Below are 27,914 nucleotides of genomic sequence, written 5' to 3'. Positions count from 1 at the left end.
ACCTCGTTTGTGTATTACATAATACACAAATAATGCATAATATATAAAATAAAATAAAACACCAATAATAAAGCTAATTAGGCAGTAGCCTATTCTTCGATTGACGATATATTTATTTTTTGTTAAATATTATAGAAAGAGTTAAGAAAATGTAGTAAAAATGAATGAGTTTATAAAAAAAAGGATAATATTATGGGTAATGGGAATGGGGTAAATATAAACGGTATGGGTAAGTACTAAATACCCGGTATTATTTACCCATCAATGTTTCCATTGATGACCCAGTCTTCTACCCATCGGACGACTCATCACTATCAGGGAGCAAATTTTTCCTACGGATACAGGTTTGCCTACCACCAGTTCCGCTGCAATTTGTCCAATACATCCGTTTGTCTCTTCGTACCAATAATATACTTATGATACGATGCCGGTTGTTTTTCTCTAAACAAAAAAATAATAATAATAATAAGGAAAAATTTAAGAAGACGGTTGCGGCGGCGCAAGGGCAATATGTCTCGGTTGGCAAGCGCCTCCCTTTGCTTACCGCGACGGACACGCCCTAAAGCCGTACCGGCAAAGCTGCCGACGCGCGTGAAAATCCCTTTGCGCGATCCGCGTGTACGCCACCGCCACCGATAGAGTCGCGCTCCGCCGCCACCGTTTGTGTAGCTCGTCGCGCTGCCATTAAAGCTACTGTCGGTGGCTATATAACCGTATATGTACATGGCCACCATGCTATACCTATGTATACACACGAGTAGTACCTAGCTCGCGTGTAGCTATTTTATTGTGTAGCTCGTTGAAAACTCGGTCCCGCACGGCGTACTTACCGGTTTGACGACATTTCCGTGCACATCACGGCCGCTTATCGGTTGCGGACGACGCGATGACGACGAGGTGAGTTTACATCAGAATAAGTCACAGTCGGTTGTCATAAAAAATGGTAATTTATTTATCCCGGTAAGCCATTAAATATCTATTGTGTAGATACTCTTATGTATACTGTGGCTTTAGAAAGGGATAATAAAATCAGTGAAACGGTCCTAAAAAGGTTTTTAAAAATGTCCAAAGCATCTGTTGCAACGCGACTACGTCAAATGTTTGGCAAAAAGAACCAAATTATTGTTCTAAAACCCTTTTAGATGGGATATTTAAATATCAACTCTACTAGCTAACGTTGCGCACGCTTTATGTACAAAAACCTGTTCTCTTTATTCAGACGCTTTAACATTGTCGTACATAATCGGGAATTCATATTAAAAACGTCCGAGAGAATTATTTATTAGTGTTAAGTAATGGTTATTCAATATGGGTAAATGTAAAAGTGTTTTTTTTTTTAACAAAATAATAGATGGTTTTAATTTTAACTTAACAAACAATTAATTATAAGATGTTACTATATTATAAAATGTGATAAACATTGTTTGTAAAAGTAACAATAATAGAAGTAAATAAACAACATAACTTAGCTTTTGTATACTTGATTGTAGCAACCTAATGGTGTATTGGGATTTGGGGGTTGCACTTGGAACCCCTGGGTCGCAAAAGTATCTTTTGTTACTCCAACACATGATGCCGAATGTCAAAGGTCGTTTTATAATCAGCGAATGTATTAAAATGTGATAATATTAGTATTATATATATCATATTACCTACATCTATTGAATATTAATATTATTATATCCTATACACGACACTGTTTGACATAAAAAATATTATAGTTCTCCTTGAATTTTCATATGTATTTCGGCATGGCGTCTGGCCATCATTTCTTCGCGGTTCGCAACATAAAAAACTTATAAAAGCTTAAACACAATAAATTTCTAGTTGGAATAACTAAACAAATCGTTGGCCCAACTAAAATTTAGTTGGCCGAACAAAATGTATAGTTGCTTTACCCAAAAATTTAGTTGGCCCAACTATTTATTTAGTTATTCCAACTAGAAAATGTATTGTGTCCTTATATTAACTATAATTTTAGTTGGACCAACTATGTATTTTGTTCTGTGCAAAATAAATAGTTTATGAAATAATTATTAATGCCAACAAAATTAAAATGTCTAGTAAACTATAATATGTAGGTAAACACATAACGACACGACCGCATAAAAATAATAATTGAATTCAAATCAATTTTTCCAAATTTTAATGGTCAAAATAAAGTATGCAACTAATAATTTGTCTAGCTAGACTTCTTTTATTTGAACAACATAAATTATGTGGATACATAAACAGTCGAAAGACCATCTTCTGTATAGAAGATGTTATTGATTTATTTGTTGATGTAGCTACACTAAGTAAAAATGTAACTACATTTTTCTAATCGTATACCTAACGGTTTATGATTTTTGATTTAACGATGGCCCGTTTTTATTTTTGTCCGAGGGGTATTTATTTATACTGTAAAACTGTATATTATGCTATTTAAATACAACTGGATACCTTGGATCGCCCTGAAGTGACTTAATAAACGTCAATCACCGCTGCCGAGAAAAGGGGATACGAAATTAATAAAGTCACATACTACAATCGTACGTGTGTGTGCAGTGTGTGTATTATGAAGAAGCTAGCGGCTTTAAGGGATTACACATATAGCTTGGCGGGGAGACAGCACGTGCACAGCAGAGTGTAAGTGTGTGTGTGCTCAAAACATTGTTGAATATTTTTTCGATTAAAAACGTCACGGCGATTATTGATAAATTTCGAGGGGAACAGTCCGTGTATAAATATATACACAATACATACATACACATTCAATAAAACAATTCCATATACATTATCATTATAATATAGGTACGTAGATACATTGAAACATCAAAGAATGGTCCATTGATATACAATAGTGGACTAAGGCAAAAAAAAGAAATTATTTAAAAGTTTTGCCTAAAATATGCATGTGGACGACAACAAAAAAAGCAAGAAAATTTGAATAATATTTTTTTATGTCATACATATTCGTTTATTGTCTGTAAGAAGTTGAAACGTGCACCAATAAGCAATTTATTTATTTTCTCAAGAATATTGTCCCAGCGCATAAGCGCACTTAAGTATTTGGAAAATGTCCTAAACGTACGTGCAGTCTATGTATGGTAATATTTTAGGAAAATAAGTATTATCTAATTACCTATTTACTTGAAATCAATGACCACGAGTTTAATTCTTATAAGTATTAATATCGAATGCAGAAATTAACTGATTTATCGACCTAACAGCTTCTGTAGCTTATTTAAAAACCTGACAATATCAATTGACTATAATATAATCTGCATTAAATAATAAATGGTAAAAATAATACATATTTACTCGGAGCAATGATTAACAGCTATAGAATAAAGTTTCTCAAAATTATATTTCATTGTCACCGAATTAAATGTTGCAAAAATTGTTTACTTTAGTACGCTAATTATAAACATCCTTTCTCGCCTTAATTCGTTTACTCAAACGGACATAAATCGACGAACAACACAATAGATATAATAGTTTAAATGAGGTTAACAGCACAAAACACGGATTAAAATAAAGCTTCGACAATTAATATTAAGTAACAATAACAAAATTAAGTACTGACGTTTGTTCAGTACTATGACCCCTATCATTCAGTGTTCTGTATGGTTACAATTTACAGTTATAAAAACAATAATATACAAGTAATAAGTATTATATTAGCCAAGAAGGTACAGAAATCAGTATTAAGGGGATTCGATACCGACCGTTTTTAAGGAGTTTTGTATAGGCAATATTTAAGAAAAAAGTGGTCTTAATAAATTTCGATCATGTCAATTAATTTACCGGTTAATTTGTATAAGGTTCATCTGTGATCAATCGGATCACAGATCACTGGTTCTGTAATCTAAAAACAGCTTAGAATTCGTAATGAAGTTTACTTGGGATCCTACAAAGTACTTTTTTGATATATTTTTCTTACTATGAATAAAAAACGTTTGAACATTTTATAAAATTTTAAAATCAAATTTGTAAAGGGTTGAAATTCAAAAAAAGTGCCTCGTAGGATCTCAAGTAAACTTAATAACAAATTCAAATTTTTTTTCAGATTACTAATCGGATCTAACTGGTTCGGCCTGTGCAATGGACAAAAAATGATGTGTTTTGACTGAAAAAAAACGGCCGGTATCGAATCCCCTTAACATTATATGAATAACTGAAAAAGTCTGTTTATTCTAAAACCACTAGTTAAATACATATTTTTTAATAATAATTTGTAACTGTCGACGCACATTTAAAATAATGCATACAAGACGAGTGAAAATATAAATTATAACTCGAGTGATATTAGATATTATATTTTAATAAGAATAACCAAACATAATTTATTATGTTGGTATAAATTTCATTCTTACATTTTAGTCTAAATATAATCGCGCTGAGTGCAATCTCAACCATTTTAAAAACGTTTTGTTGTGTGTCTACTATACTTGGTATCTGTCACTGTATTGGAATGAATTCAAACGTGTAAATTGTACACGGCTAACGTTTGACGAAACGCAACAGAACTGAACAAGTATTTTGCGTTTGTAATTTGTATACATTATCAAGCCGTTTAGTTCTTAATACCAATCAGTCACTAACTCCATAAATTTCAATTAAATTAAATCCTCATGTTATAAGAATTATCGGGGACGGCGTTTGAGTAAAATCAAATATTTCCACGAGGTTGTTGCATCTTCCTTGACTAGCTATAATGACTATATACAAGTTTTTTTCCTTCTATATTTCTTGGTAGCTTTTTAAAAGCTTCCTATGCCTTATACCGTGATTGCATTGACTATGCTCCACAAATTACAACGGTCAAAGGTAACAAAAATGAACACATGTCAGCTGACCTTACCTTATATGTCAGCACTGATGCGGATACGTTGAATGTATGATTCATATGTTTATGTTGTGCAGGCGTTAAACGATATTATCATGAAGACGGCGTTGGGCTTGGTCAAGCTGGAAATGGAACCAGCCTTTGGAGACGAGCTGATCGCGGAAACGTCGTCTGCGGCCACGGTATCGACAGTGTGCGCTGAATGCGAATGTGCCATAACCGACAGATACATCATGCGAGTATCCGGTCGGTCGTACCACGAGAGGTGTCTTAAGTGTTCAGCCTGTGCGTTAAAATTAGACCGGTCGTGCTTTGTATGGAACGCTAAACTTTACTGCCGTCCGGACTACGAGAAGTGAGTACACATCGTCATAGTATGCCAATGAACTATAGTAATTATACAATTTATCGATTATTGGCTAGGTCTAGTGTATACCGCTTAAACTGTCAATTATGTTTAAAAAAAGTATTATGTGGTCCCCAGCGCGGATTTCCACCCTAAATCTACTTTAACCAATTTACTTGTTTTTTACTCTGATGTAAATTTTGAGATTTATCAGATGATAAATTATCATCTATTTTGCACATAAAACAGAAATAATAATTGTAGTTGTTTACATTTATCCCGATAATACTGTAGAAAACATAATAAAATGTTTGCATAGGACTATAGGAGACTACTCATTTACAGCCGAGTAGGCTCTCGAGAATTGGGAGAGAACTACCCATACATTACTACTGATTTTAGCTGGAGATTTCGATATTAATTATGCAACCGAACATGCTTAACCTCTTTTCCAGTTGTTTCTTAGTATCACTTAAGTTAATAATGAGTTATAATCCTGATGAATCTACAAATTGATACGGCACAACAATGTTGGATATATTGCTGATGACTCTAACGATGAAAACAATGCCGTTGAAAGTATTATTTCTAATTATTTCTAAATCTTATTATTATTAAAACCAGACTTGCAGTGTTTGAGCGAACAATTCTAAGAAGAATTTATGGACAATGTATCGACTCTGACACCGGATAATGGAGGATTAGTCACAATGAGGAATTAAAGACCTTGTTTAAAAAAACAGACATTATTGCAGAAATTACGAGAAGAAAATGTTGTTTGAATATTTGTATTCGCGTTGTACTCATTGCCTAGTTTGGACGTTGTTTCTAAAAAAAAATAAAAATAATAGTAATACCTAGTTATAGAATATTATTTATTGTTATGTATTATTTATATATATGTGCAGGGCAAATTATTTTTTTTTTAGCCGGGGTTTTATTTTCTAATAACAATTTTAAACTCGTGTAGATTCAAATAAATACTATTACCATTTGGTACAATATGCTAGGTTAACGTGATTGATACTAGTTCCGCAGTGTAAGCTCTTATTAAAAAAAAAAAAGCAACGTGAAGCGTATCAATTAATGGCCATATTTTTGTTAAACTTCGCTTGTCTTTTAAGTTTTAACCCAAATTTAACCACAACACGTTATAATTAATACGAAAATTATGCGGTAGTCGATATTTGAATATATTTTTCAACGGCCAGTTTCTCACCGATAAAGCTGTATAATATTATAATGTGGGCATGACGTTTATCGCCCGACCGTCATTACTCGGGAGTAATTATGATTATTATTATTGCAGTTAAATGCGGCGCGACGTGTGCGGTGGTTTTCGGGATTGATTTGTGGCACGCGGCCCAGCTTTATGGTACCGAGCTCGAGGGACCTCGTGGATACAGTGCCGGCGTTTATGGCGCGCGCGTGTCCCCGTCCCGGTGGTGGGCCCGCCTCGTGTCGGTTAATACCTCGCGCCCGGTCGTTTATTAATTCATCGACGGCGACTTCATTACTTCACCGAAGACGGCACGCCACCACAAATAGCCGACCCGTTAAAATGTTATACCATACCATACCGTATGACCTGCTGGCCATAAAACGGCGAGGTTCGGTGGTCTCTATGCATATTTTACCACGGTTGCTGTGTCTAAAAACCACCCTATATTAGGTATAACTAGAGCTCGCACGTTAATGACCATAAATGTATTTTAAAACGTGCAATTATATGCCTTTATTTTATGTATCGACAGAACATCTCATTACAATTCTGTGGCTTGGAGCAAGAAGGGCCAATGTCAATTTTGTGCATAAACGAGTTAGTCCGCTAATTGCAAAAATTCAATCAATCTTTATATACTGTGAAAAAATCACACTCTTAGGCCAAAAAATGAATTGCTCACGAAGAGTTTGATAAAAAAATTAACATAGAGCCTAATGGAAAATAAAAACTTCAAAGTTCATTTTCCGAAAGTCGCCACAGAATTATATTGGTGATGTTTTTTAATTTAAAACAACAATGAAAACTATTGAATTTGTTTGACACCTAACCAGAATTTTCGTATATTGTTTATAATTTTCTTTAGCTCATACTCGTAAACACGTTAAAAGATAAAAATTAAATACAACATTTTTATTAGTTATACTTAAAAAAATGCTATTAAATCTTGACATAATCGTCATAGGCAAATATATGCTCAAAAGTGTCAAATATATGAAAAATAAGTTTGCCGATTTCAAATGTAGTCTTTGTGAATTCAATTTCTATCGTATTGGGGTATAAATCTGATTTAACTAAAAAAATATGCAAAGTCATAAACATCCGTGCTTTAATTATGTCTGAAAACATTTACTTTGAATTAGAAACCACGTTTGCATGCAGTCGTAATACTGTTAAATTCGTGCAATGTGAATTCGGCCAACTCATTCTCGCACAAACTAAATAAATTAATAATATGTAAAATAATAACTAGAATTGAATGTCCTATACCTATTAAATTATAGTCTGAATCGGTTGTGGCATATTAATCATGTGACATTTTAAATGTAAATTAACTGATTTTATTTACTAATTTGGTAAAACTCAATTGCGATAATGTATAAACCGTTTCCAACCAGTGTTTATATGGATTTAGCTCCAAAACTTATCTAATTTGAATTTCGGATTACTAAAATATGATTTGAAAATTACCCACACGTACGTCTAACTACAATAAGTTACACGACTTTTTAAAATTAATCTTTTTTATATTCATATTTTTTATAGTAATAGTTCACACAATTTTTTATATATATATATTTCAAAAATATAACTTCATCTTATATGTGTGTAGGTGTCTTAACACCTTAAGAACTTAAGTTTTTCAATTGGTAATGTACACATTTTATTAACTTTTTAAAATTAAGAATAATTTATTGAAAATGTTGACTGGTCGCTTCCTAGTTTTGAACAACTACTCAATCGCATCCCACCTCCCGTGGTCAATGAAGTTAAGATAATATGTACGATACCATTTAAAATATTAAGTTCATAAGAGTTGACCACAAAGGTATGGTTATATTGTTGAAAAATATATCGTATTTGGGATTACTAACAACTAATAAAGCACGAAAATAATACTATAAAGAAGTCTAAAACCTTTCAATGTATTAACTGGGCCATAATTAACCAACCACCCTGTTAGCGTATCTATACCGTAATTAATATTACAGATAATTACCTACATTATCAATTTGTTATACATTTATATTGCTACAGACCGAATACCGATAATTATTTTTTACTAAATAAATATTCAATAACTTTCAAATCAATTTAAATATTAATAATGTATACAAAAAAATTGTATGTCTTGGTAAACAATAATTGTCTATTTTGAAAGTATTATCGAAATATAGCCCATATATATATACCTTCAATGGGTGTAGATTATTCTGTTTAGAGAGTACACACCGTGTCCTACTTACAACAAACCGTTATCAGTAGTGTGTTTACCTAATGCCTCGTTAAACACATACATGCAGTTACACATAAAATGATCTTATATTAGTGAGACTCGCCTACATAATATTTTATGAAAAACAAGAGTGAAAAAAAAATTTCAAAAAATGGCGTACAAAAATAACATTTCTTACAGGGCGAAGTTAGAAACCAAGCCGAAGAGTATTGTTTCTTTTTAACTGAAACAATTTTTAAATAAAAAATATTGAAACCTAGCTGGAGTAAAAATCGTACCGTAAGATACTAAAAGTTAAAATGTCGAACAACCCAAACTGGAACCATAATCAGCCGTAGGTACACATTTGGTATTATATTGATGAAGGATGAATTTGTTTACTTTTTCATTTTTATGAAACTACTAAACGGATTTTATTCCGGTTATCTTTGTTCCAATTATATTGGTGCTAGTAAAATATAAATTATTTGAATTTTATTATATTTGTAAATTAAATGCCCTTTAATAAAAAAATAATTATAATTAAAAAATCAATACCTTAGTTTATTTTTCTTAAATTTAGCAAAGTACATTTAATATATACATATATGTATATATACCGCTTATATTGTTTTAAGTGCTTACAAAATGGCCTCTTTGACATTGACTGGTAAAAAATGCTGATAAGCCGAGTGAAATATACTTCGAAAAGATAATATCGCATTGCAATGAACTCGGTTTTGAAACACTATATCTATACTTAAGTACAAAACGCACTAAACGTTATGATATTATAATGACAAGTTACATTATTACATTAGTTATATTAGTTTCATATTATATTAGTATCACGGTTCTCGATGAACGTTTTTTTTTTTTTTATAAGTACTTTAATAAAAATTTTTAACTGTCTTGCTGCTTATTATGTTGTACAAATACATTTATCTATACAATTTAGGTAGGTATACCAATTACCATGTAGTGCGATACTTACTAAATACCCGTGTCGGCTATATTGTAAAATAATAGCACTGCTCAGACGATTTCGTCGATTGTAGTTTAACCTGTAACATACATATGTTTTTTTCTATAAAAACAACTGTTGTGGGGATTTCGCAAACCCCCTAGATCATATAATAACGTAGATAGTATCATGTAGTCGACGGTGTTCGGTAAACGGTAACGTGTTCGGTGTAAAAAAAAAAAAAAGAGCCCAATGTGATTTTTATGGTGTTTTTTATGTGCGGTTGGGCAAACTGCTAGGAAAAGTTAAGCTATAAAAACATCATTACCCCGAGAACGCAGCCGACAATGTCATCATTCATAAAAGTCTGAACGCCGAAGGGGGTGAGAAAGCTCTTTCCGCAAGACAAATGTTCGTTCGATTCGCATGTACAAGTTTCCAGTAAACGTCTTGGCGGTGCGCGGTTGTGTAATATATTATTTGTCAACCGAAAATAATATACTGAATTATTGTATAAATATTATAAAACATGCTGAATTCTAAATAAATAATGCAGGACAAAAATATTGCTCATATGTTTAAAGTATTATAATACACAAACTGTAGCACTATATTATTAGTATTAAATTTTCAAAATAGTTTTAGAAAAATTAATTTTTCAATTTACCGTCTGGTGTTTTATGTGATTTTAATCTCGTCGGCCAAATGAACTGTATTATTAGATTCGGTAGTATTAGTCATTTGAGCTACCTTGATAATATGGTTAATTCCAATACAAATAATTTTGTTTACACTCATTGACTCATGTAGGTTTGAGCTGGTTTTGATGTGCCGTCGTTTTTTATTTTGACACATGTTACATGTATAATTGAACTGATATTTCTACTAAGATAATATGTCGTTTAAAAATTACAGGATATATATATATATATTTTAATTAATTAATGGATAAATCTTAAATAATGAAAAACAATGAGTTATTTATTGTTGTAGAAATTATATGTTAACTTCATGCTAAGACTTAGGTATTTGGAATTTATCAACACTTAGCTTTTATTTAAAATATATCGACCAAATAGGCGTAAACGATAGATCTCTAAAAGTTTTTATTCATTTAAAATTGCAATGAAAATATGATTTGAATTGCAGGTTACGCATTAATTAATGAAATACATATCAGTCATATTTCTTTGATTATTATCAACTAACGAGATTTTATTTATTTTTATTACAAAACAATTTAGTAGGTTAATAAATAACTTACAAGTTTTTTAATAATTATTAAAGTAAACTTAAGCTTAATCGTGTTTAGCTTCGAGGCGAACCTGAAAAGGTATTAACGACGTGTGTTTTTTTTTTTCGTTTGGGCCGATTTGGACTCGAGTAGTACCTCCATATATCCAAAACTGGTACTTTAGTGGGTTAACCAGTTGAAAATGTCAACTTCTTTACCTCCAAAACCAGGAAAAATCAAAATCAAATTACAGGTTTTTCAACTTTGACTTGCTAGTGAAGAAAAAACGGCCGAATTGAGTCAATATTTTTATAGAATATATTTTATTAGGCATATGCTCCTATCCACAAATGGTCTGAAATCTAAATTTCAATAATTATGCCCTCCCCCCCTCCCTACAAGGTTTAAGATATTTTTCTTTTTTTTGTTCGCAATATTAAGACTTAAGAGCTGAAAATAAGACTGTACAAAGTTAGTTAAACTTAAGAAAACAAACAGAGGCTCTCTTCTTCTCATAAATGTACAGTCCAGTATTATTATTTTTTTGTTTCGTACAATTGAAATTTTGCACTACAACTCGTTTTGTATGCTAACATAAAGGAATAACGATAATAATAATTTCAAAATGACATGTTCACGGTAATATATTTTTCTTTTTAGTCATAAGACGGTGCCCCGGCTGTTGATTTTGTGTGTGTACGGCACACATGATATAGGTACAAGAATACAATGAGAACTGTTGAAACATGAAAAACAATTACCGCTTGCACATGTATAAGTACAAATTGACGTATGGATAGTATTAAACGGTGGTTAACGCGCGCTCTCCGAGGATTTTCGTCGGATTTACTGCGGGCAGCAAGCAACAACCCTTAAATAATATTACCATCGAGGTCTGCTGTGTACCACCACCGGGTTGACTGGGATAACAGCCAGGGAGGGAGATCGTTTTGTCTCGTTAACGTCAATCCGAAAACGATCAATTACACAATTGATACGAGCGGTGCGATTCCTCGAATTGCATTACCATGACGTAGCACATTACTACTGCTACCAAAACTGCAGTAATAATATTGTATACAGTGCAATACACACCCTCCGCACTTGTGGGCTTCACTATCCGTCCTAGACGACCGGCACGGGGTGGGGGGGAACACGTGTTTTTCGACGGAGGGGCCTATACGAGTCACGTTTCCCCCGGCGAAGCTATATACCGCAAAATTCATTGTTTTTTTTTTTTTTTACACTGTGAGAGCAGGGAATAAAAAGACAAAAAAAAAAATTACACGCACAGTGATATATATATTTTATGCTAATAAACGGCTGCCGACGAGGCATTTATAATCATCGAATAGCCATTAGAGGAAGATATACATACATGTGCGTGTGTGTGCTCACATATAGAAACGTATACGGTCCACTCGGGGCAGTGGGGCGCGCATAAATATAAATATTATAATGTACTATATCGAGAGCCGTATGGATTTCACCCCCTTTTTTTTTTTTGACGCAACTCGAATTAATAAAAATACCGCGACCTTTTGACGTCTGGGGAGGGACGGTTTGCATTGGCATTGTGTCGCGAATCGTTTGTGCCACAACCCTAGCCGCAGTGCACAGCTACAGCTATATGTTTTGTTCTACTTGTTTGCTTTTGTTTTCTTCCAATACCGTGTTAACAATAGATTAACATCAATACGGATATAGGCGGGCAATTGATTTATCATCTACAAAAAAATAAGTAACAATTTTTACTTCAAGTCAAAATACGAGCATGGGAAGAATTAATTCATCAAAAAATAATGCTTTTAAACTTTGAGATAATTCTACTGCCTCATTTATATTATTTTGCTTTTAGTAGAAAACTGAACTAGACTGAACTCAGTCAGGTTGTATAGCAAAATATATTCAACTATTAAAGGCTTATAAAAAAAGGAGTATATATATATATTAACTACATAATAGTCTGTTCAAGACGTCCACTTGTCTAGTGTCAAAAATTCAATAATCAGGGGCAACAGCTCAAAACAGCTTCTTAAGTTGTCACTGGGTACTGCGTTGCTTAAGTGTCCAATGCCTTGACCTTATATGTATACTATTTTGTGAAGTTACATATTTAGTGCTTTGTTTTTCAAACACCGTGTAATCATTTTGTTTGAAAAATTATTCTCGCGTGAGGTTAGATCATAGATGTCCTGTGCAAAGTATGCGGATTTTAATTTATGTATGTATGTCTATGTTTTTGAAATGATGTTATTATAACAGAATAATATGTGTGTGTAAAAAAAAGATGTTATGATGTCGTAGTACATATTATATTGAATTATAATCGGAGACGGTGCTTTTGTGTATAATGTTAGGGTTGTCGATTTCAATGCAATATGTAATTTTCTATTGTGTATAATTGTTCGTATGTAAAATAACCGGATTGGGTTTTTTTGTGTTGTTGTTACTAATAAGGGCGGGGCGCTTTTGACCTTTTCATTCGGTCCCGACTGCTGATGGTGTATCCTTTGTTCCTGATATCCTCAACTGTAATTCTATAAGCCAAACAAGCAAAAGTAAAACATAATTATGTCATTGTCTATACTTATCTTTATAATAATGTCCGAGACGTACAAGTGTGTTCTAGATTAAATGTAATAGCAAACCATACACAACTTTTGTATGACTTTAAAAAGTAAACATTAAGTAAGGCAGGAACACAATGCAAATGGTCTGCACTGTAAGTTATACTAAATTGTCCTACATAGTATGTACAAAAATTCTACTTTAACAAAAATAGTTTTCTATATTTTAACAAATAGGTTATTAATAATATATTTATTATTTATGGAAGTTAAGGCTCTGGGATGTGATATATCACCCTTCGTAGGCTGTAAATACCTACGCTACCACTTGGATATACCTACAGCTTGAAATTTTTATCATCTGCGTTGTACAATATAATATGGCAATATATAGAATAGCAAACTTAACGCAGAAAAATTCGACAGAAAAACTCGGTATAAAAATACGGATAATCCAAAAACGCAGAAGGTAAGAAAAAAAATCTATCGCTTTTATTTTATTTTATTGGCGGGCGCAGTTTTGCGGCAAAAACTTTTCGGATCTCTGTCCCTCTCCGTTGGGGTCGTAAGCCGGTGCAAGAACCGTTTGCTCCGGTAATAAAATCATAAAGGATAAAAAAGAAATACAGAGAGAGGTACACCGCGCCGCGTGTGTGGGCTCTGTGTATAAATCGTTTTTATTTTATCCTCGGATTTTGCGGTAACACGTGCGATGCGATGCGGCAACGTCTTACGTCATCAAAAAACAAAAGTCGAAGAAAAGCCCAATGGGGAAAGGAGAAGAAAGCAGGTGCACAGATATTGGACGGTCACGACGATTTGTGCGCGACCCTATGGTTTATCCCGAGGGTTGGGGGGACAATAGAAGGAATAGGGGATGACGGTACAGGGCTTGTTTGTAACATATTGTCTGCGACTCTCCCCTTCCCCACCCCCACGGCTACACACGGATATACTCGGTAACAACCGTGAAAACGGCACGTCGTATAAACATAACGGGGGAGGCAGAGACGATATATATAAAAACAATATGTTGCACCGACTACACTTTTGACTGCTTTTTGGGGGCTCTTTTTCTCTTATACATGTATGTATATACAGGTCTATTAGGCGGTTTGTTTTTATAGCTTTACGCTTATATATCCTGTGTTCAATGTATTTGTGTGTACGGCATGGTGCGATCTCCCGGAGCAAAACGATATGCCTGCTCGGCCTTATAAATTTGTTTTTATTATTATTACGATGATGATAAGCGATGGCTGTAGCAGCGCGCTAGTATATAGTCGGCAAGAATAACCGTAATCGTTTTGCTTGACAAACGGAACAATCATATGAAGTCATCCACCGACGGATATATTCGTAAAAGCTAAATGCTAATACATATATACCCCAAGGTGATGCAAGATTATTGTATAAAGAAATGAGATTATTTTCCCCTTCCATAGAAGGGGCGAAAAAAAAACCATTGATACCATCCACCGAACGCGGTTTATTGCTTTATTAAAAAACGTGATATAGGTACCTAGAATAAAACAACAAAAGTCATAACTAGAAAGGCACATAATAGAAACAACCTTATACAATCGTTTAATAATTAAGAAATAAAATATCTCAATCTAAATTATTATCATATTCTACTCTTTTGTATAATATTCTACCTTGGTGACAATGCTGGAAAAACATAATAGTATTTCACTCAACGGCTTCTAAATATTGCATTACCGCAAAACTCCTCAATCAAATCACGCAGAGTTTACTAATTTCACAACTATATTGGCTCAATGTTCCAATTTTACAACGGCGTCCAAACGGAACACAAGAGAAAAGATTCTCTTGTGGAGTAAAACATTTTATTCGTACTAATTTTTAAAAAGCATAATCTATTATTATTTCAATTTCAGGACAAATATTGAGTTGAGGTTCAAATGTTCAATGTAGAGTTGTTTTCAATGTAGTTTTTTAAAAGGTTTGGAAATATGCTTCAGAAGACTTATTTTTTAATGACTAAAAACCAATAAAGTATATAGTGTCAATAAAGTATCCATTAACACTGAACAGTGTGGTTAGTAGATACGAATATATTATAGCCTTAATAAAAAATTTAAACATATTTTACGCTAGAAAGTAACAGATTTTCAAAAACCAAAATCATGTATTTACCAAGGGAGTAATAATATTTTTTATTCTTGCTATTTTTCATTTTTGTTCGAATAAATATACAAAACGGCGCAATAACAAAACATTTTGTTTTTGCCATATTAAAGTTGTTGAATAACAATATTATTCAATAACGTTAATTTTCCAGCGTAATTTTAATGAACACGCGACATTGCATGATTTTATTTTAAAACTCAATCTCAGGGAAGTGGAGGAACTTATCTCTTCCTCAAATCCTCTACACTACGGCCTACGTAACGCGACCTAATTTACCCTATTTATCGCACATTTAGGTACCGAGTACTGCGACTAGTTTAATTTCAATTGTTCTCGTTTGTCGCATTTTACAGGCAACAGTGACAATCTTAGTGTTTTAGCAATTCGGTATTACCAAAGGCATCGCGAAAGAAAATCAGAGTACCCAACGGAACATTTATTAGAGGTTTAAACGGTTCGTAAACATGTCGTTTGTTTTTGACTTTTTCGTGTGATCTTTGGACGAATAGAAAATTATGTACCGTGTCAGTGACAACATCTGGCGTCAATATTGATTTTTAATACGCCGAACCGATAACGCGAACCTAACTCTTGACTCTTGAGGCCAACAAGAACGATAACAACGCAAAGAACAAAGTAATAACGACTCGTGTTCGAGTGTTTGTCGTGTACAGGGTGGTTTCATAAACGCGTGGTACTCGACTATTACTCTAAACGGAGCATCGATTATCTAAGTTTTTGAGCGCTATAAATACAAAACAATTAACTCGGCTAAAATTCGTTTGCATCTATATTTCGGTCGTCCGTTCGGATTCAATCTGTGTACTTAAGATCAAAATAAACGCTTGATTTTCTATTAGTGTCTATGGTCGACGTCGGTTTTATATATAACTTTTAGGCGTTTCCTTGGACAAAGGGAGTAGGCGGAGTTACATAATATTCATCTGCGAACGCTCGTCCGCGCATCACCTACTCTTTGTGCCCAAACATCTAAACGCTCATATAAACTGTAACAATAATCTACGATTAAAATTATTAGTCGAGACTTTTTTCAACAGAGTTGATGTTTTCAAAAAAAAAACCGTGTCTATGTATAAATTATAAGTGTCAAATACAAAAAAAACCCATATAGTCAAATGATTTTTGTAACGTCGAGGAATTGGCGAATTAACTATTTCAAAATAATATTATGCAAAAAATGAATGTATTATTAAAAGAAAAACAAGAAGTTCCTTAACGAGTCAGTTGAATCACCCGGTATTCCGGTATTAAGCAATTTTAGTATGCGGGTGTGTGTGTGTGTGTGTTTTGTGTATGTATGTATGTGTGTGTGTGTGTGTCTGTGATTTACCGTTGCGAAATGCGAGTCGAGTCTTAGTCGAAAGTGGGATACGATAAAATATAGGTACGCGATACGTGTATATTTATTTATGTGTAATTTACATATTTTGTTGATGTTTTGTTGATCATGTTTTTGTTTTATTTTTGTTTTCCAAGGTGCATGTACCGGAGCTGCGGCAGTTGCGGCGATCGAATGGCGGCCGGCGAACTGGTAATGCGCGCCGGCGAGTGCGTTTTCCACGAACAGTGTTTCGTTTGCGTGGTTTGCGGCATTAGATTGTGCACGGGCGATCAGTACGTTATCAAGCACTCGCAGTTGTTTTGCAGGCCCGACTACGAGAAAGAAGTGAACATGATGCGCGACGAGATCAACCGGAACACAGGTCAGTAAAAACACGCCGAACGCGCAATGTCTGACAATCGTTATTGTGTTACCTTATCTCCGCCGTCGTCTGACACATCCTCTACTCCTCCTCGGATGTTGAGGAATAACTAGTTCTGGCCGTATAGTCGTCTACAGTAGAGATCCAGTGCGTGTGTGTGTGTGTGAGTGAGAGAGAAAGAGAGATCCAAATCCGTCGGCATTACGGACATCAGACATATTGGTAAAAAGTTGAAATTAAAAAAGTCAACAAGGTAGTAAGCAGCGGAGTGCGCGGTAAGGCAAGGTTAGGTTGTGGCCTGAATAATATCGATGGCGTAGCGCACACGTGTTTTATACCATTTCTTTTCTTTTTTTTTCGAGAAAGAAATTTAGAAATTATTATATAAATATGTACAGCAATAAATACCAGAAACCCTACTATTACGGGCGCCCGCAAACAATTTATCAGAGAGGGGCATAATGAAATTATGTTTTTTATGGCTTACATTTTTAATAACCTCTACAGTGTATCATATTAGAAAACTTTTTTTTTCTTTGTCAATTTTAAATTTAAAAATGTATACTAAAATAAAAAATATCAATGAAATGTTCTTTTATTTTTTTTTATTAAAGAATATTTACAATCTATGCTGCAAGGCATAATAAGCAAATAGTTACATTGTTATATATATATACAGAGAGAGGAAAAAAAATAAACAAATAAAAACGGTGATTTGGTATGAGGAGGGAGGCTATCCGCAGTGATAGAACCCAACGTGATTAATGTTTATTTAAATAATAATAAAAGTTGAAATTTTTTCAATTATATTTGAAGTCTAGGGGGAGGGGCAAATTCCCCGTCTAGCCCCCCCCCCTTCCAGGCGCCCATGATGCCCATGATGTAGGACACAAGAACTTGTAACCGGCTATTGTATGCTTTTACTGGCTATTTTGTACATTATTATCTGTTGTACTATCTATAATCAATGGTTATACTAAACGAAGGTGTATGATTGATACACGTGATAAATACAATTGAATCAATTCTCGGTGGTTTCAGGGGATTGGAATTATAGCCACGACGGACGACGAGGACCCAAACGACCTAGGACCATACTGACCACACAACAGCGTAGAGCGTTCAAAGCGTCATTCGAGCTGAGCCCTAAACCATGCAGGAAAGTTAGGGAAGGTCTGGCGCACGACACAGGATTGAGCGTTCGCATAGTTCAGGTAAACTATGTATATGTCTACCATAAGTATAAGATAAATACACAATGGCAGTGACAAAAAAAAAAAGGTACCAAACAATTATTACAAAACTTGCATAAGTTATATGGTATATGTATATACAATCAGAATAAGTGATTCTTAATTTTTTAAACGACCAAAACAATATCACACAACTTTGATCCAGTGGGCCAAAATATTGTAAAAATTGGCCAAAATGATGTATTAGTTTGAATTGATTACTTGTGTTATCCACCTATATAATAGGTCCTATGAAGTATAAATACATATCCATTACGCTAATATCGTATGTGTATGATAACTATAGTTTATCGCGTTTTTGATACCAGTAAAAATGATTTTATAATGTTTATATTTTTAGTCTGAGCAGCTCTCGTAATTAATATTGTCATAATTTATTTTAAACTTACTAGGTAATTAAAAATATTGAAAATTTGTTTGCCTATAATTTTTCTATTTACATTTTATACCTTTTTAAATAATTATGACAACTGGTCGCGATTTGTTTTATTTATGCAAACAGTTGAAGGTAATTCAAGAACGATAATTCAAATAATTATTATTTTTTAAGAAAATAATTCAAGGGGCGAAAATTAATAAAAATGTACTAATTGTTTAAACTGTATTATATAATAATTAACGATATCATTATAAGTGTATAAAACATACAAATACTTTCAAAGCTAATTTAAGCGTCAATAGTTTTTGCCATAAAAGTAAGCTCATTGCATGAGGATATAAACAAATAATTAAGACGTCAAACAGAGATCATAGATAATACATTTGTTTTGTTTTTTTACAAAACAAAACAATACATGTCGATTCGGCGGCTCATAAGAACCCATGTATTTTTATTTAAAGCTTCCCTTTCTGGTTATTCTGCGAGGGTAACCCTTAAAATGTGTATACTAACTGTGTTCTGAGTTAGTAAAGGTTACATATTAGGTCGGGACCATCACAACAAGAAGTCGTTTATGACAGTGAATCAATAGCTATCAGCTTGCGATGAGTTTTTAATTATCATTTTTCGGATTATAATATTCTTAATCAACACAAAATCAAGTATTAACGTGTGATGATCTATTTACACAATATGTTATACTGTTTATTATTTAATGTTCATCTGTTTGTTTATGAATACTACTATCTGAATTCCAAATTAGGGTGCAATGCATTTAATCTTTATATACAAATAAAGGAGTCATGAATCTGGTGGAAAACAATCTACACAGTAAACACGTGTTATGCTTTATTAGCTTCGTTAGCGTAGCTGAGAAGGTATTGTTTTTACAAAGATGTGTTTTAATTTTAATTTTATTATTCTGTGTCTGGACCCACGGTATTTTCTTAACTGCAGAACCCGTTTCCTCGTGTAGCAACTCTATGAATTAGAAAATAGTACCTGAAAGAGAAACAAATCTAGCTTATCGTGCACCCTTTTTTTCGGTTTTTTTTTTGTTAATCGATAGTACTTTTAATGCTGATTGCGAATCTGCAAGTGTTTTGCGCTGCTCGCACTTATTTTGGAAGTTACAGACGTTTAAAGTTATACTGATAACGAGCGGGCGTGCTCTACACAATAACACGGTCACAGCCAACCCGACTATCTGCTCCGCCCATCGTGGTCCTTTTTTATTTTTTTGCTGTACACGTGAAATACTGATAATGCTTGACTGCACACTTCCGCACATTTTTATAGACATCAATTCAGAATGATACTATTAATTAATAACTAATAAGTATTGACACTCAAGTACCAGTTTTAGGTTTTTATTTTTTTTTTTTTCACCGAGTATAATTGTAAACTGATTCGCAATCCCAAAAAATAATATTTTTTTACCTCTTTTACACAAAAACTAGCATCGCACGATTCATTTTGAAAAAGTAACAGGTAAGTGGTTATTGCCACAATGTAAATGCCGCGGCACAGACTTCTTTCTGAGTACTTCAGTCTGTGTGCAGTGTGCACAAGCTTTATCAGTATTTCACGTGTAGTCGGGGCGGCTGTAACCGTGTTATATATATATATATATATATATATATATATATATATATATACAAGTTACAAATTTCTTAAAAATCTGTAGTCAAACTTTTTTTTTTATTAAGGGAAAAATTACATTTAGACTGTAGACAATCATTAGGTTACTAATGAATTAACGGTCAGCAAATATCCGACAAATATTTGCATTATGTTGTTATTTATGAGGTAAGGGTAGCAACAGAAACAAATTGTTATTGACGATCAACCCTAATACTAAAAGTGCAATTTTTAATATAGTATTGACAAGGATTTTTTATCTATCTTCAGATACGCAAGTGATTTTATCATTTTGAGCTTAAATAATTCTTATAGACTTATGACCTGTCCCCACTATAATCCAACCTCATTGTACTGGCTTTTTACTTTAAAAACTACTACAAATAATTTGAAAACTGAATACAAAACTCAAGTTACTTTTATTCCTAAGAGGTCGAGTTTACAAATAAGTGATTAATATACAGATTTCTTGATAAATAGTAAAATATAAAGTTCATATTTGTTTTAAAATATGATAAAAAAACCCACCGTTGAAAGTTCATGTAGAAAAGGTCAAATTGACCACTACTTGCTAATTTCGTCGACATGTTATTCGATGGTTTTTTTTTTCATCAAATATTCACGCTGTTCTACGAAAAGACAAACAAGTTTGTGAAATTTGCATTAGCTGAATTTTGCTTCATGAAAATGTCTATATTTAGAGATAATACGTGTTTAACATACCTATTGAAATTGAGTTAGCAAAATCGACATTTGTTATTTACTTTTTATTAGTTTTATATTACAGGCTCTACAGTTACTCACTACAGACATTTTTTTTTTAAATATACTCATGAAAACCAACTCGACATATTTTAAATTTTAGCTTTTCTCGTTATTCATATGGCACTGTGCGTGTACATGGAATGTTGAGTAGGTAGCTGAAATGTCGATTTTACATTTCATAAGCGTTTTGTAAATGTTTCTCCACGTAGAAGCATCCGTGTTGAAATTTGCACTCGGCGGCTACCTAAATTAATATCGCTTTTAACTTTTACAACAAAATTATTTGGGAAACAACGTGCACTCTGTAATATATATTTTCTAAAACACGACCACGTTGAGCAATCAATTTAACGCATTCGACATGCTCAAAAGTAATTTATATTGTCAACTGATAATTCAGAATATACATTTATATATTGTATATTAATTATTTTCCATACTTAATATGTAAGTATAATTTAAACACCATTGATTCCGTTCTTTTTAACAAAAAATGTTTACTGTAAAATATAATCAAAAGGTCTTTAGTGGCGAAAAAAAATAGTGTGCATTATATATTATTTAAATCTCACAAACTCACAGAGGCCTTGCAAAAAAAATTGCCCTTAGCTTTGCCTTCCTCTAAGGCCAGCTGTGATCATCAACGCTATCAATAGACTCAGAGCAGTTATGCTCCCATTGTATAAATGTGTTAATTATATACGATTCTTGAAAATGAAACCTATTAATAAACTTGCTTTGCATTCGATTTCATGAATAACATTAGTATTGGATATGTGTAATTGCATTAAACTTACAAGTTCTATAATTATTTTACAGAACATTATATTGATTACCTATATATATATATATATATATATTTTTTTTTTATACATGAACACAATTAATAAACAATTGATAGATCAACGATTTACCTTGTAGAGTATAAGTTGGTAATTTCATTAAAAACAAATTGATAAACTTATGGGGCCTTGACGAACATATTATTGTTTAACGTGAGATAGCGCGTTACAATACTACAGCATCATTTTGATAGAGCATAGTCTCGTGTTATACAAAAACAATCAATTACTGTGTCGTTTCTAGGTTTGGTTTCAAAATCAAAGGGCAAAAATGAAAAAGATACAAAAAAAGGCAAAACTAAACAACAACAACAACAACGTTTCAAATACTATTAACAGCGGTGTTAACGGCAACAACAACAACAACAATTGTAGTGGAGCTGATAGTGGTAACTCGTGCAGTTCCAGTGGATTACTCCATTCGACCATCAAAGACGAACAGTGCAGTTCAGTATAAATTATACATTACGTTTCACCAGTGTAATTTTAGTTTTTAAGCAGGATTTTCTTCACACACAAGTATTTTCATAATAATAATAATATTGCTCGATACTCAACAGTATCGATTCTCAAATTCTCAACAGAGAATTTTTCAAAATGATCTCCACTCAAAGCATTGAACGAGTGGAGTGTTGTTTTATTTTTTATTTTTTCCTTGGGGTCACGCCGTCGCGACTTAAAGGGTCACAGTTGCCAAGACAACCAAGACGCTCCACCCCATATCGTTTTGCACGAAGAAACCTCCTCTTCTCCCATCTAATCCCGTTTTTCAAATAACTCTCTCTCTCTCTCTCTCGCTTTCTTTATTTTATTGCTCCCAAACCGTGTATCGTCGAACGGCAAATACACATAAAAGACGTATTATGTGTGGTTGCTCCTCCTAACCTCAAAGAATACTATTCGCCATTTTTATTACCTAACCGAAAGCTTTATTTATCGAAATACAATCGAACCAACCCATTGAACAATATTAAAAAGATATACAGATACGACATTTTTAAACATGTAAGTGAAAAAATCAATATACGTATAATGTATAGGTGTGTATTGAGCAGTGTGTAGTGGTTATTAACACAAAGAAGAGAAAACTTAACTGCCGGAAAAATGAAAAACCTATACCTGAATATGGACTGTTGATCAAATTCAGTGTATTTTCCAATTGAATAAAGTCTAACAAATTTCCCACGAAAAAATTATTATTTTGATACAAGTTTATGATGTTTAACGCTTAAGTAAATTATTATCGTATACACCATTCAATATTGAATTGGTACTCATCTAGCTACAATCAAATACGATATCCTTAACATATTAAATTCAGGCTGTATACATTACGATACACCTAAAATATACTTATGTTTTTAATAATAATATTTATAAATAATAATATATATGATAACATTATGTACTTTAGTATAATTTTAGTTCAATAATACAAAAATACACGTTTTAACATTTTTTGTTTTTTTTTATCTCCAGGTTCGGATGGATTCGAAGATGGTGTAGCCGGTCGATTTGAAGCCCTACATCACGAAACTCACAGACAGCAACAAATACACGAGTCTTACAACACTAGGCAACATTCCCCGAGTATAGTGCAACCAATCCCCTTAACGCCCTACGTTCATCAACAACCGCCTTTTGGTATTTTCAACAATGGTAAGTTAATAATATTACTATATTGTTACAGGACCAGTTTAATCAATTCTTAGGTAAAATACAAAATAAACAAAAAAATCTATTTTTCATTCAAATTGTATCTTTCAATGCAACTCTATTGTAATTGCAATGCACATAGGTATCCATAATTATTAATTATGCAGCTTATAATATAATATAATTATAGTACCTACAAGAGAGGACTACTGAAAAAATTACCGAGGGTTAAAATATTTGTATATATTTTTACTAAGTATTTTAGTACTCTAAAAGAGGACCGAAACCGTCGACGGAGATGTGAAGAAAAAGTTAAGGTCCGTTCTTTTGCCTCACTCTTTCCTCGGAATTTGAGCTTTCATTTTTTATAGGACAGACGATTCGGCCGTCAAATACCAAGAATTTTGTTTTATGGTTTCTCGCACAATGCGAACAAATACTTTTGTTAGCGAGCTTTGTAGGTATACAATATGAATTTAGCTGTATAGTATGACCAACAAGCTACATGACTGACTCGATTCCTCCATAATGCCGAATGCGTATATCCCGCATTGTTCTGACAAATAGTCTTCATACAATGTACTTGTAGATTTTTCAAAATAATGCGAAATACTTTCTGTATAATATTATGTTGTTATATCCACAAAAACTGTACCAAAAAATAATTTATCTAGTCACTTGTGTTTAGCATATTCACTTTATTTTTCCTCCTAATATCAAGTTGTTTATGCAGTGATAGATTTTTTCATTGTACATTCTTCGATTTTTTAATTATTTTTCGCATATTGCACGTAGAGTAATCGTACACAATATGTATAGCAAATATTTCAAATAAAATATTTATCTTACTGAAACAAACATCAGTTTACTAACACTGTTCAAAACTACTAAAACTAGAAAAAACTTAAGCACTTATGGTTTTATGTAATAAAATAATTATTTTATTACTAAAACTACCATAATAATTATAAAATAGCTCGCAACTCTTCTAATTGGCTTAAAACATTTTAATAATCGTTATCTTAATTTAACTTCGAAAAACATGAAGATATATTTTTTTAATGTTTTTATCTTAATACAGCGATAATGGCAGATACGCCATAGACACTATCTATTTTATTATTTTTATACACATTTTTAAAATTTTATACGGTTGAATTACGTTTATATATTTTACTTAGTTAATGATTAATCGTTTTATTTATTTAGTATAATAAATTTGTATTGAATAAATAACGTACATATAATTGGTATAATTTCTTGTGGGCAGTTAAAAAATTAAAAACTTACCTAATACCTTTTTCTATTGAATTTTTGACCTTAACTAGCTCTTTAGTGTTAGCATAAAGTTACAAACAAGGTGCACATTTATGGAGACAACGTTTTTAATCAACCATTTATACACCTTTAACTTTAAAATTAAGTTAGTGAATTTACAACGTGAACTTACTAAATTAAAAGTCTCATACATAGCTAACAGGTTATGCTGTTTTCTTTCTAAGTGATCTAAGCCAAAAAAAAAAAAACTTTTCGGATGAAAAATCTTCAATACGATTTCATAACTATCGATTGCGAATTCGGCAATTATTAATTATGCTCGTGTTGTGTTTATGTGATCCAAAGTTTTGTGTATTTTGCAGTCTGAGGGAATGCAAGATAAAAATCGAGACTAATATATTGTACACGAATGTTGGCAGACTAAAGCGTTTTCGCGCATTGTGTAAAAGTCGACGAAAACAATAATTATAGTCGGTTAAACAGCCTGACGTTTTAAGAAGAATGAACGGAAGCGGTCAACGCGCTCACCCCACTAATCGTCGTCCTCGTCGGTTTTGTTCCTATTATTTTTAAACTTTACTTATACACACATACACATATATATTATATGTATAAAAGAACTTTTGCGAGAAGTAAAGTACGGCAGGGTGGGTTCGGTATAAAAAAAAAAAGGAAGAATTTTCTTCTTTTCTCGCCGAGATCTTTGCCCATCCCCTTTCTCTTCTCCGCTCACCGCGTTATTTGTAATGGCTCCCTTGTACACACACACACACACACTGCACGCCTATATATATATATATATTATATATATATATATATATATATATATTCTAAGCCCTCGGTTCGCCCACACCCGTTTCGAGACGCGACCGGAGAATTTAATATTAAATCCGCGCCCGCTGTGATCGAAGGGTGCACCGAGGGATAATACCCGGGTTCGCCGTCACCACATCGCCCCCCGCGCTAGCCCCCGCGGGTTTTATAGCTGTCAAAGGGATTTGTCCCTCGGAGGCGCCGAAGGGGAGGTCGAGGGGAAGGCATGGGATGCGCCTAAGGCCCCCGCGACTGTATATATATATATATATATATATTAATATACACTGGTACGAGGCCAATAAAGACGGCGACGGCGGGTGACACGCGTACGTCCGCGCTGCCTCCGAGAGAAGAAAATAATAAACGCGCGCCTATATTAACGTCTACGGGGGCTTCCTGCGGCGTGACCTCTACACTGTACAAAACACCTCTTCCTCCATCAATACCCGCCGTGTATAGTATTTATATATCAGTACATCTCAAGTATGTCCCAAAAACGGCGTTCGTAACGGCATAATTCCATGTGCCTATGATAATTACCCATAGATGCAATTGGAAGTGTACGAGGGGGGAAACTAGGTATATAGACCGGCCTAACTTAACCTATAGTGATATGCATGTTACACACTATACTAGAATCGGATTGAAACTGTTTTAAGCTAAATAAATGATTAATTCAAATGTAAGCTAAATTAATGATTATAAATTGAAACAATTGTTTAGAACATCCTAATAAAAATGACGATATTATTAATTTCTCAATCGTCAAGTCTAGATGTTCAGTAAATTTTTCACAGCTGAAATTTGAAACTAAAGTAATTTCTATTAAATATTCATTGAATTTATTCATAATTTCAATTTTAAAAATGTTTTTTGTTTAAATATAAGTATGATTTTGTAATAACTTTATTTCGAAAAGCGTTATAACCACCAAACTCCTCTTTCTCATTTAGCTACGCCACTGCTGTATACACACTGCACACTATATTACAATATATTTTATTAAAAATTGCTTACATATGGATAATTACATTTCCAAAAAATAATAATAATAATAATTAAGAACAAATTTGCATAAATTTACCCAAAAACAACTCAAATAACAATAAATATTCACAATTAAATTAGAAAAATGATTTTCGAATGCAATGCATAACAAATGCAGATCTAAAACAGTCTGTCATTGAATACTTTGGTTTTTAATTTGTTCCAGGTTTAGATAATCGACGAGAACCTAATTATTTAGTACCGTCGGACATGGCGCCAAAACATATTTATGGCGGATTCCTGTCTCAAGAGACCGTAATCCGATGTGGTTCGAATCCAATTGACCGGCTATACTCAATGCAAGCGTCATATTTCTGCAACAATATTCCGGATGATCCCAACTCGTTGTCTTTAGATAATCATTAATGTATAACAGTTATTTTTACCATCACTATATTATACTTCTTTACTATTATTATACATTATTACGATTGAGTATAAATTGAAACTGACGGTTTAGACCATAAAAACTTGTAAAATTGTTTTTATCAAATTAAACAAAAGGTTATACGTTATAAGTCAAATATTAACAAATTTATTTTTATTGAACTAAGAATTAAAAACTAGATCAATACTAAAGCTAAGTGAACAACTTGCAAATCTGCATGACGTCAAAATACAGTTTACCAAGCAAACAAACAAAATTGTATGTCCAAATTTTACACAATCACCATAGTAAACAATAGTACAGGTATTTTATGCAAATGTGGGAAAATCTACACATTTTTAATCGTACATAAGAGAATACATCTCTGTTTTTTTAAATTAAAAAAATGTCTTTAATATGACGTCAACTTTGAATTATTAGTTATATAAGTTCTGTTCATACTGGATTTTTGTTACCTACCGCAGGTTTGATAAAAAGAACATTGGAGTTTAAGGTTGCTCGGTTTCAACATATTTGTTAATGTGTAAAAAGGGACCTTTTCTGTTAAGTTTTTGCCAAAAACTTTCAACATATGTACTTGTATGAATAT

General features: G+C 32.9%; 1 protein-coding gene across 2 annotated transcripts; it reads left to right on the top strand.

Annotated features, from left to right (window-relative positions):
• The first annotated feature begins 637 nt into the window (after positions 1–637).
• LOC126836020 (LIM homeobox transcription factor 1-beta-like) lies at positions 638–27,426 on the top strand. 2 transcript variants are annotated; one of them, XM_050568968.1, is made up of 7 exons: positions 638–897; positions 4,909–5,186; positions 17,034–17,260; positions 18,302–18,474; positions 22,385–22,586; positions 23,620–23,799; positions 27,104–27,426. In XM_050568968.1, exons 2-7 carry the CDS (start codon positions 4,927–4,929, stop codon positions 27,301–27,303), a joined length of 1,242 nt encoding a protein of 413 aa, XP_050424925.1. In that variant the 5' UTR covers positions 638–897; positions 4,909–4,926; the 3' UTR covers positions 27,304–27,426. The 2 variants fall into 2 exon arrangements, with proteins under 2 accessions (XP_050424925.1, XP_050424924.1); XM_050568967.1 differs by lacking the exon at positions 638–897 and adding an exon at positions 4,744–4,812.
• Positions 27,427–27,914: the final 488 nt, after the last annotated feature.

Source organism: Adelges cooleyi, unplaced genomic scaffold (assembly GCF_023614345.1).
Source record: "Adelges cooleyi isolate 19-005CV unplaced genomic scaffold, UGA_ACOO_1.1 ACOO_flye_CR_arks_rails_tigmint_CR_PRNA_23, whole genome shotgun sequence".
Lineage (NCBI taxonomy): Eukaryota > Metazoa > Arthropoda > Insecta > Hemiptera > Adelgidae > Adelges > Adelges cooleyi.
This window is presented reverse-complemented; position numbering and strand designations above follow the sequence as displayed.

Coding starts and splice junctions, on each gene's coding strand:
- LOC126836020 (XM_050568967.1), top strand. CDS start 4,759: ATGCCTTATACCGTGATTGCATTGACTATGCTCCACAAATTACAACGG. Junction 5,187..17,033: donor TGCCGTCCGGACTACGAGAA/GTGAGTACACAT, acceptor TTGTTTTCCAAG/GTGCATGTACCGGAGCTGCG. Junction 22,587..23,619: donor CATCAAAGACGAACAGTGCA/GTTCAGTATAAA, acceptor TTTTATCTCCAG/GTTCGGATGGATTCGAAGAT.